We start from the raw sequence: 12,150 nt of genomic DNA, 5'->3' as shown, positions 1-12,150 counted from the left end.
ACTCATTCACATAGGGTGGGGGCAAGTATCTGGGGGCCCCCTTATTAAAGGGGCTCCCGGATTCCGATAAGCCCCCTGCCCGCAGACCCCGACAACCAACGGCCAGGGTTCAAAAAATGAAGGAAAAAGGGGGGGGGCCAGAAAAGAGGCTGGGGATCACCAACCCCGGGACTTTTGGGGTATCAAATCACAAAATTGACAATTGAAATAGATAAAATGTATAATTTTATTTACATTTTACAAAATCAGTAACACAACTTTATTGTTACATTCATAAAACTAATCTTGCACGGTACAGCATGGGAAAACATTCCAGAATTACCCAACTTTGTCCATGAAGGGAAAGAAAAAAGCTGCGATTTTCAAAATGTTTCGCTCAATTTGAGCTTCTTCAGGAAATTTAAGCAGCCAATAATTGACACTATAACAACAGAGGTATGCGATGAGTAAGTATTTGATTAGTCAATGCAATCATATAGAGTAAATATATAGAAAATGCAATTAAAGAATAAATTAATCTCTTGTAAAAGGTAATGTAATTATTGGTGAATGAGCACATAAATTCAGTTATAATTACAAATTTAGTATATTACAGGTACATGAAAGTAAGATGTCACCAAATTCGCCAGGACTCCCCGTATCGATACTATATTCATATGATGTCATTTAAAATCAATTAAATTTGAATATAAGCCTTAATAGCTCATGACCAGAGAGGGCGTGTCGCCATTTGGGGTCTGCAGAGAGGAACATTAGGTGGTAAGTAATTAAATAATATTTGCCAGGATAGAGATCCAAGGGAAATCCAAATGAAATAAATAAATAAAATAAAATGAATAAGTAAATAAGGAATCGGTATTAGTTACCTGAAAAGGTTAATTGAATCAATGCAAATACCATGTCAGTGACACACAACTTGATGCTACCATGAATGTCTGGTATTTGCATTGATTCAATTAACCTTTTCAGGTAACTAATACCGATTCCTTATTTACTTATTCATTTTATTTTATTTATTTATTTCATTTGGATTTCCCTTGGATCTCTATCCTGGCAAATATTATTTAATTACTTACCACCTAATGTTCCTCTCTGCAGACCCCAAATGGCGACACGCCCTCTCTGATCATGAGCTATTAAGGCTTATATTCAAATTTAATTGATTTTCAATGACATCATATGAATATAGTATCGATACGGGGAGTCCTGGCGAATTTGGTGAGATCTTACTTTCATGTACCTGTAATATACAAAATTTGTAATTATAACTGAATTTATGTGCTCATTCACCAATAATTACATTACCTTTTCCAAGAGATTAATTTATTCTTTAATTGCATTTTCTATATATTTACTCTATCTGATTGCATTGACTAATCAAATACTTACTCATCGCATACCTCTGTTGTTATAGTGTCAATTATTGGCTGCTTACATTTCCTGAAGAAGCTCAAATTGAGCGAAACATGTTGAAAATCGCAGCTTTTTTCTTTCTCTTCATGGACAAAGTTGGGTAATTCTGGAATGTTTTCCCACGCTGTACCGTGCAAGATTAGTTTTATGAATGCAACAATAAAGTTGTGTTACTGATTTTGTAAAATGTAAATAAAATTATACCTTTTATCTATTTCAATTGTCAATTTTGTGATTTGATACCCCAAAAGTCCCTGGGTTGGTGATCCCCCAGCCCTTTTTCTGGCCCCCCCTTTTCCTTCATTTTTTGATAATTACTGGGATGTCGTATCCTTAATGATTTGATCCCTCTCTCTCAAATTTTCTCAACGGCCAGGGTTGTCGGGAAGAGGCCCTTGTCCTCATCAACATGGGGACAAAGTGCTTTGCGGTGGCACCCCCCCATGTTGAGGGCACGCGGCCTGGTACAGCTCAGGACAGGGGGCGCTCGCTCGCCCCCACCCCCTTTCCTGACCGGCCGGGTAGGGTGCTTGGATAAGGGTCTGATATGGACCTGGGGGGACCCCACAACGTTTTTTCGGCATAGGGCTTCCCCTTTAAGTCCATACCCGGTAACGAGGCCAGCGACATGTCAATCTCGCTGCCGAAGGCGGCTACATTGACTTCCTTCGCTAGTCCCAGCTACCTGGAGCTGCATTCAAAATGAACGGACTTTCTTCCGTGTGCGGGAAAGTCCGTTCATTTCAAAAGTCCAGCGGACTAGCACACACGCGGCCGGATTGTCTGCCAAACTCACAGTCCAGCGGACAATTTTTGAGTCAAAACTACTTTCTAAGTCCGCCAGACTTTTGGGGAAAAAAAGTCAGCCAGAGCCCACACACGGGCGGATTGTCTGGTGGACCAGAGTCTGCCGGACCAAGTCCGCCAGATAGTTTGATCGTGTATACGAGGCATTATTGTTAATTTTTTTGATGATTAGCACTGGTAGTATTATTATAGTTGTGCACATATATATTGTATTGAAACACAGTGGTAAAAAATATATACACATAATTAGATATTTTTGGTAGTTAGAGCAGTGCATATTCTACTAAATTTTTTAACCCTAATTAGGGGGTTTCGTTTGACTGCAGCACACCTTTATGTAATATATATTTTGGGCACCGGTATCCTTTTTTTCTTTTTACTATACTGCCCTGCCTACAGTCAATCTCTCTCTCTCTCAGCCCCCCCCCCCCGGGCCAGTAAAACGACTCTCACAAGGGAGTCTCATTCACCTTCTTGTCCTGGCCTGCATCGGTCCGGAGGATAGGAGGAGGAGAAGACAGCAGCTGCTCAAATTTTTGCTTGTCTCTCCCGTGCTCTGGTCATCATGTTTAGTGTATCGTGCACTGTGATTGGGCGTATGCAGAGGCGGGACTTCAGGAGCAACCACAATCGCAGATAGGCCAGCCCTACACCTCACATGACCCCCATACGCCCAATCACAGGGCGTTGGACAGTGGACACTGAACATGGCGGCCGGAGCGCGGGGGACACAGGAACTTAAAATTAGGAGGAGGCAGCCAGTAGTGACACATACTGGTGTGGAATTTCCCACCCCCTAAATATCACGTAAAGTAAAATTTTAAGTAAAAATATTTGTTTTTAGTTTTGGACAAAGCAGAAAAGGGTGAAAACCCTTGTCAGGTTATTTTTTTGCTGTATGTCTGTTTACCATTGGGGAAATTTTCCTTTGTTTCTTGTCCACAAAGGAAAGTTAGTGGAAATCTCCCAAAGTAATAAGAATACTCCTCTTAGACAGTCATTCCGAAACAAGTGTCCCCATTAAAAGATTCCACTTCATCTCTTATGTTTGGGACAACTCTAACATTTTGGATTTTCCCTCACTTTCTGTTTCAACTATAATGGTCAACATTAGAAAAAGAAGGGTGAATCTCTCCAAACTGGAATTAAGACAGCAATTTTGGCTTCAATGTTTTACTTCAAATGACAGTTTGGGAGTAGGTAGTTACATTTAAAAAATACAATGTAAAATTAACAAGACACACCAACATAGTTGTATCTTTGGTCTTAAAAACTATGGGATAATGGTGTTATGGTAACTTGCACCAAAAAAAAAAAAAAAAAAAAAAATAACAAGCATAATAATATTATTCTTGATATCACTAGAAAAAAAAAAAACCTTTGAAATTGTGTTTGCAATAACTCTATCAGTATCACCAGCAAAGCAGCTTCATTATTATCCCATTAAAGAAGAAGAGGTTTCATAATTCGCCACCTCGTGAATGTTAATTCTCCATTACGAAAGCTAGTTTACAAGACTGACCGCTTCTGGCTCGTCCTTGCTTCCAAGCATGCGTGTTTGTACTTTGGACTTTTGTCTGCTAAACTTGTGTACACATGCTCGGAAAATCTGACAACAGACATTTGTCCGCGGAAAATTTATAAGCCTACCATCCAACATTTGTCTGTGGAAAATCCGACAACATTTGCCTAATGGAGCATACAAACGGTCAGATTTTCCGCCAACAACCTGTCATCACACAATTCCCATTGGAAAATCCGATCGTGTGTACGAGGCTTTAATTTCAAATTCCGTGAAACAGGTTATAGTTTAAGAAAGTTGAGAGTCTGACAGGTGCTTTAACTTCACTCATAATAACCATATAAATTATATGGATATTATATTAAGACTACCAACACTTGGACTTTTGTGGAACTTCTTTTTGCAGCTTTTTATGTGTCACTTCTTCCCAGAAGTAATTCCTAACAGCCAAGGTCCACAGGTATGTCATTTTCTAGCTCATCCCTCAGTGTTGTCACTCTTGGCAGGCGCTGGATCATCTTTTTTGCTTTTTTTATTTATTTTTTTATTTAGTAGTTACAACTTTTGTAGACAGGATATCATACAGTATAGGTTATGCTGTTTCTGTCCATCATTGTCACTTTGGTACAATACATATGTTATTCAATAGAAATATCTACCTATGAGCCGGGATTTATAGAGACCACAATAAAACATTTTTTTTTAAATACCCCAACGCTGTCATGTTTCATGAACAAAAGCATTTCCTGATCACTTCTTTAAAGATATTTTAAGTAAAGGTATAGCCAAAAATGTTTTTTCTAGTTTTGAATAGAAAAGGGATAGTATACAATCCGTCCATTTATTTTTTGTAGTCTCTGGTTAGGTTTGTAGATTCCCCTTCACTCTCTATCCTAGGAATAGGATGTAAGTGGACATCTCTACAAAGTGAAGGGATTTCCCCTTTTAGTCAGCTGTCTTTGTTACAGGTGTTCCTGTTAAAAAGTTTGCCATCAGTACTTGATTTGATGTTTCTAAAATAATAGATTTTTCATCACTTTTTCATATTGACAGTGGTCAGATGAAAAATAGAGTAAGTGAACCTACTCAACATGGATACAGGTAGCAGTAAAAACTTTCCAAATTCATCCAAACTAAAAAAAATGGCTATAATTATATATATATATATATATATATATATATATATATATATATATATATACACACGCACACACTCAACAATATCAAGAATATAATTTTGTATGGCAACAAGTAGAAATGATGGGTGTCTATGATCTGCTTATACAAATCTATATATTCTGCTTCTACCTACAAAAACAGCTGTATGAGACTCTTGTGCTGATAATTTCAGTTTAACCACTTGCCGCCCACCCTATAACAAATAGACGGCGGCAAAGTGGTTGCATAATCCTGACCGGACGTCATATGACATGATCAGGATTATGAGCCGCTGCGCGCCCCCGGGGCGTGCATCGCGGCGATCGTTGTTGCGGGGTGTCAGTCTGACACCCGGCAACTACGATCTCGGTAAAGAGTCTCCGACGGAGACGGAGACGTGGTAAAGAGTCTCCGACGGAGACTCTTTACCACGTGATCAGCCGTGTCCAATCACGGCTGATCACAGTGTAAATAGGAAAAGCCGGTGATCGGCTTTTCCTCACTCGCGTCTGTCAGACGCGAGTAGAGGAGAGCCGATCGGCTGCTCCTCTGACAGGGGGTCTGTGCTGATCGATTATCAGCACAGCCCCCCCGAGGATGCCCACACTGGACCACCAGGGACGCCACCAGACCACCAGGGATGCCCAGGACAAGGTATGCCACCCTAGACCACCAGGGATTCCAGTCAGTGCCACAATGGATGCCAATCAGTGCCCATAATGGATGCCAATCAGTGCCCACAATGGGCATCACTGATTGGCATGCATTATTGATTGGCACTGATTGGCATCCATTAGTACAATATATTATAATACAATGCCGCCTATCAGTTCCCATCTGTGCCGCCTATCAGTGCCCATCCATGCCACCTATCAGTGCCCATCCATGCCCACCTGTGCCGCCTACCCATGCCCACTTGTGCCGCCTACCCATGCCCACCTGTGCCGACTAACCCATGCCCACCTGTGCCACCTATCAATGCCCATCCATGCCAATCCGGGCCAGCTATCAGTGCCAATTTGTGCCACCTATCAGTGCCCATCCGTGTCGCCCATCAGTACCACCCATCAGTGCCGCCTATCAGTGCCACATATCGGTGTCCATCAATGCCACCTCATCAGTGCCACTTCATTGGTGCCACCTCATCAGTGCCCATCAGTGCCGCCTTATCATTGCCCACAGTGTAACCCCATCATTGCCCATCAGTGAAGGAGAAAACTTACTTATTTGCAAAGTTTTGAAACTGAAACAAAAAAAAACATTTTTTTTTTTCAAAATTTTCGGTATTTTTTTATTTGTTTAGCAAAAAATAAAAACCGCAGAGGTGATCAAATACCACCAAAAGAAAGCTCTATTTGTGGGAAAAAAATGATAAAAATTTCATTTGGGTACAGTGTAGCATGACTGAGTAATTGTCATTCAAAGTGTGACAGCGCTGAAAGCTCAAAATTGGTCTGGGCAGGAAGGTGTTTAAGTGCCTGGTATTGAAGTGGTTAAGGATTCTATAGATACATGATTCTCTTTCCAAGCCACTTTGGAAAGGTCTGTGAATGATAAATCTATGTGAACTCATAGTTGAGCCTGTCTTGGGTTGCTAGTTTATATCTATCCTACATTTTTCTATTGTATTGTTGGTATGCATATTTGTGTGCTCCTAATTATGAACAAATGAATTTTTCTATTTTTAAATTTTATTTTGTAAACTACAGAATTGGCAATATTGTAGAATTTTATTAAAGCACAAATGTCATACAAAATTGCATGAGTATTATTAATGCGTATACTTACAATAAATATAAACAGTATATTTGCTAACATATGAATAAGTGTCAACTCAATGAAGTAGGAGTAGTCTGTACTTTCCCTATAGATCAAATTTTCTTTTTTTTTTAAATCAATTCCTTCACAAAAAACAGGCATTTTTCCAAACAAAATCCACATTACAAATAATACTGAAAGACTGGAATAAAAGGCAAGATCTAAAATTCTGTCTTAGAAAAAAAGGATTGGTCAACAGAATCTTCTTATGATTAAAAAATTTGAAGTTGATTGCTTTATCAAAAACCTGTACTACTAGATAAAACGAAGGATATTGCTGACATTTCAACTCTGCATAAGTGATTGCACCCGGTATAGATTAAATATTGTATAATTAATGTATATTTGTGTTACATTTTGTATAGTGACATCACACAGTTAACAATGGATATGTAGGCTTTTAATTATCACTCAGATGTTGAGTTTGTCCTCACACAACAATTCGATTGTGTTAGAGAATGGATTACAGTTCTAAATGACCTCCTCTTCTCTTTAGCGGGCTGTTCAATTTCACCTGACAGTTCAGAAGGCTGCAAATGCTGTTCAATTTGGATCTCTAAATGCTTCTGAATGGCTAAGCCTAGGACTTCAGGGTCTACTGCAGCTCCATAGACTTCCCATGTCATTCCTTCATCATCCCACCGTACCTCCCGTACAGGGGTCTGTGGACATTGCAGGTTAAACCCTAGTCCAACCTCAGGATGTAAGTGGGAATGTCCAGTGGTTTGAAGGCAAGGAATGGTTGACACTGATTTATTTTCCATAATAATAATAGTTTGTACTTCAGCATCTTTGCAGCTAAGTGGGAGTCTTTGCTCTGGTGATAAATAATTCATAGACGTCATTGTCCAGTTATCTTTCATCTTTGCACCCAAATTAAATTCCAAGCCATCTTGTGAATTGTCCATGGTTTTAAGGAGAAATTCATTGTTCCCCTTTACTGAACTATTTTGATGCAGCTCTTCAATTGACACAAGAGCTTGAGGAAATGTAAGTTGTCCACATCTTATTAGCTTTCTAGCATCGAGTCCAGATTCACTGACAGATGACACTAGTTTTGGAAAGGCAATCTTATCAGAAAGTGTCAAATGGGAGCACAATTGGGACTGAGTATTCAGTGAGCTTGGATCGCCAACTGAATGTCCTAGTCCAGTTGAGAGTTGAACAGATGGTATGGGCATAGAGTGGCAATATGCAGCAACAGTGTCATCTGGTTTTATCATAGGTTCATGGCTCCTGCAGCAATGCACTGAACAACTGTTGTGAAAAATCATAGCTTCGGGATGGAGTTTAGTTTCAGATATATTATCACAAGACATTACCCCAGGTATATTGTAGTGTGACTGACTGTATATGTGTCCATTGTTTGGAAAACCATTTCCAGAGTTCCTTGGTCCTAAAATGCCATGTTGATATGTCCCTGGCACTGCATAAACTGTTATATTGTGCTGAATGGAACTGCTGTCCAAATGGCACAATGGAATGTTGTGATCTTTATCAGGAGAAGTGTCATCAGTTAGGTTGTTCTGAATATTTGATAAAGAGTGAACTATTCCAGAGTCTTGTGTTACGTTGCTGAGATTACAAGTCCTGTCGCTGCCAGAACCAGAGATACTGCCAGATGAGGATAGATTTGAATATGTGGCACTGATTTTATTGTGCACTTTGACAGAATGAGGCACTGAACTTCTACGGCCACAGCAGTAATCTGAATAGCTCTTCTGGACAATCGTGTTTGGGGTGTCCAGCTTTTCAAGGCTTTCAGCTTCATACATTGACATTTGTGAGCGCCCTAGCAGAGAAATATTTTCAGAAACGTCGTATCTGACAAAGCTGCGTGTGATCTCAGGCTCTGTGGCAGCTAGAGAGGAGTCTGCAGAAAGGTAGTGATTCTTCTGCTGCATCTTCTCCTCTGCTTTGTCTACAGAAAGATGATTGCAGCTTGTTTTCATAGAACACTCAACAACTGCTGAGTCTTGGGTAGATGACAAGTTGGAGCTGTGTGACTGCTGAATACTGTTCTCATTGCACTTGGGCACACAACGAATGCTGTTAAGGCTTTTATGCATTTCTGGTTTTGTCTGTAAGCCTTCGAGGCTAATACAGGGCAGAACTGAAGAACTTTTTGACAATGAATAACTGCCAGGAATAGTCTTCTCAATGTACATTAAGTTCAATTCTTCCTGGCAGGAATGAGTGGAAAGGTTATGAATGTTATTTGTCATGATAAATAGAGTTATTTTGGACCTGTATAAGAAAAAAGACACAATTTTATTAACTGGAGCCTTAGCTGTTTATTTCATACACATATTTTAGATAAGAAGTAATACTTTTTATGGTAGCATCAGACACATCTATGAGGAATTTAACCTAACAGCATCTACAGAGATAAAAAATATCAGCTTTGGGCAGGCAGAACCTCTGCACTTGTCAAAGGATTGCTCGAGGGTGTATTTATAATTGGAATAACAATTCTGCAAGTAAAAATGCATGTACATTCTGTGCAGATGGGACAAATGTTATTAGTCTATTTCCTGGGCTAGTTGAATGTTTTTTAATGTTGAATATCCAATGTTGATTGTTTTTCATTGATTTATAATGGAAGTAACACAACTACCCATTAGATTTCATAAATATCATAATAATTTCCAAGATATTTATAACCATCTAGTGGCAAAATGCAATATTTTTAGTTTTAAATTCTTGAAAATAAAAATGTAACCAGTACAGGAAGTAGTCTAATAATATTAATTCTTTGCCCTATTTGCAAAGAGCAAATGTGCAAGCACTTTTATATACACCCTATAGTGTTAGTGCCGGTTCACACTACCGCGACTTGTCAGGCGACTTAGCCGCCTGACAAGTCGCGCTCCGTTCTGTACTACGGAACCGTTCTAATAGGAGCGACTCAAGTCGCTCCGACTTAGAAAAAGGTTCCTGTAGTATTTTCGGGGCGACTTCAGGCGACTTGCATTGACTTCTATACAGAAGTCATTTTGCAAGTCGCCGCTGAAATCGTGTGCAGGTCGCGTCTGTGAGACGCGCTGCAAGTCACGTCGCCCCTGTGTGAACGGGCACTTACTGGCCATAAGCTGGCTCCTGCATCATGTTTGATACAAACAAAAACAATATTGTTGCCTTCTAATATGTATAAAGTGTATGTAAATCCAAAACTTTTTTTAAAGTTTTGAATAGGAGAGTGGTAAATGCTTGCTTTGTGCCCCATTGGAGAGATTTCTCTTCACATCCTGTCTAAGAGACACAATAGCTAATAAGGGAAGCCCTTTCCACAGCGAGGGGATATATCCTTGTATACAGAGGATTTATCATCACTTTCTGTATTGAAAACAATAGCCACTAGGACAAATAGAGAAGATAAATCTCCCCAGCAGGTATACACCCAGCAATACAAATAGGGGGTTTCTAACCATTCTACATTTTTTCCAAAATAAAAAATAAATTCTGACTTTAGGATAATGGAATAAACAAGCGCAAAATTAAGACAATTTTGCATTTATGGTTTAATCTTAGTTTTGATCCTATAGTGGTTCTTAATAACAACATTTTTTGGAGGGTACTGAATAGTCTACTCTGTGACAATGTAATATAATCAGTAGTGTATTTAAGTTTTGTGCTGCCCTAGGCCTGACTAAACTCGTGCACTCCCTAATTTAAATATAACCCACCCCTTCCTGTCAATGCCACACCCCTTGCTGTTTAAGACCCACCCTTAAATTTTCGACTGGGGACACTAGTTCTGAGGGCCTGGGGAGGGCAATGGATTCCCTTCATTTGCATAGGTTTCTTCTCACTTCCTGCTTGGCTATTGGGCAGGAAGTGAAGGGAAATCTCTTCAATGGGACAGGTATGGTAAAAAATAAACTGACAGGGGCTATAACCCTCCCTTATTCTGTCCAAAATGTTGCCTATAGTTCTACTTTAAGCACAAATTTCTGATAATTTTATGGAGAGGACTAAGAAGATACTACCATGCCAATGGTGCAGCAGAAAACATATAGCACAGTGAGGAAGGTTTGTGGAATGCCAGCCACCCGCATACTGGAAGCAGTACGGCCGATGTATGGGGGCGCTAGACTAATTTGCTCTCAGTCCAGTGCACCCCATGAGACTGGCGCTAACAGTGTAGCGCAAGCTGGCGGGGACTCTGTCCGTGCTGCCCCCCTGCAAAGTGCTGCCCTAGGCATGGGCCTTGTCGGCCTAGGCCAGGATACAGTGTTAAATATAATATAATATAATATATCACATATATTACATATACAGTAATACAAAATGTAATATGAGAATGGTATAAGCTGTTATACACCACTCATTGTAGCATTTAGTTATTATATATGCATATAGTATATGGTCATTAGTATAACAGTTAAAACTTGAAAAAGCTTTTCACAGAGCATCAGGAACAAAAGACACAACTCACCATTTGTAAAGATGTGTTTGGAGACTGGAAGAAGGATTACATGAGGAGATATAGAATTAATGCATACTATTTTTGGCTAAGCTTATGTTGGCTTGTAAGACTGATCCTAAGTCTGTTGATCTCATTAATTCGTTCTATGAAAGCAACAAATTTGTTCCTCCTCCTCCCCTGCATGTCTTGTAACTTTAGATGTGACCTATTTAATTTAATGCAACATAAACACAGAAAGTTAAATTACATAAGCTCGTTAATCTTATTAAATAATACAAAGAATTTTGAACCACTGTTTTACAGTGGTTGCGCTCGTTCACAATATACTGAACAGATGCAAGGTGATTATTTACTAAAGCTATAGGGCAAAAGGCTACAGTAAAGTAACAGGACATGTGATGTGACAATATGGGTTACTTTAAGGGCAATGAAATGTACAATTATAACGCATCCTGCAAGCTTGCCAATATAATACGTTTAGATACAAACTATAAATGTCAATTTTTGTTTACCATATTTCTGCTATTTGCAAACGTTTAAAAATGGGTTCTAACTTTGCTGGAACAATTTAGAGGCATTATCATGAGAGCTTTGAGTGAATTTGACATTGAAATCAACTTTCTTCCCCAGATAAAAGCTCATCAGCATTCTTCTCTAGTCACACACAAGATTTTTTTTAAAGACCTGGATTCCATGGATTTGATATACCCACCCTTCTATGCCTAATGTTCGCTATGCACAGTTATAGGCATTGAGACCCTAGGATTCTGTCTAGAGTGTCCCTAAATTCCTTTCTGCTTTTTCTAAAAAAAATTCTGCTCCCGTTCTCTTCAGCTCTCCTACTCTGGAGGCCCCTGCTTAACCTCCCTGGCGGTATGATTATTTCAGATTTTTGGTGCTGAAAGGGGTACAATTATTTTGCATGGAAATTTGGCGTTTTATATTGTAGGCCTGTAATTCTTAGGGATAACTCACTTAAATCTGTCCAAACCAGAGTCTAGTA

At 39.4% G+C, this 12,150-nt stretch overlaps 1 protein-coding gene across 2 annotated transcripts in view; it reads right to left on the bottom strand.

Annotated features, from left to right (window-relative positions):
* Positions 1 to 6,234: 6,234 nt before the first annotated feature.
* The window catches only part of GPRIN2 (G protein regulated inducer of neurite outgrowth 2), a 63,495-nt gene continuing 57,579 nt past the window's right edge, over positions 6,235 to 12,150 (bottom strand). Inside the window, exons 3-4 of one of the 2 annotated variants that reach the window (XM_077454869.1) lie at positions 11,157 to 11,352; positions 6,235 to 8,965 (exon numbers count right to left, since the gene is read on the bottom strand). In XM_077454869.1, coding sequence (XP_077310995.1) covers positions 7,126 to 8,943 — 1,818 coding nt within the window. In that variant the 5' untranslated portion in view covers positions 8,944 to 8,965; positions 11,157 to 11,352 and the 3' untranslated portion in view covers positions 6,235 to 7,125. The remainder of the gene's footprint in view (positions 8,966 to 11,156; positions 11,353 to 12,150) is intronic. The other variant, XM_077454867.1, reaches the window with a different exon arrangement.

The sequence above is a fragment of the Lithobates pipiens genome, unplaced genomic scaffold, assembly GCF_037356315.1.
Source record: "Lithobates pipiens isolate NorthernLeopardFrog02 unplaced genomic scaffold, aLitPip1_a1.2 Scaffold_25, whole genome shotgun sequence".
In the NCBI taxonomy this organism is placed as follows: Eukaryota; Metazoa; Chordata; class Amphibia; order Anura; family Ranidae; genus Lithobates; species Lithobates pipiens.
Note: the sequence above shows the minus strand (reverse complement) of the source record. Positions and strands in the feature narration are given on the sequence as shown.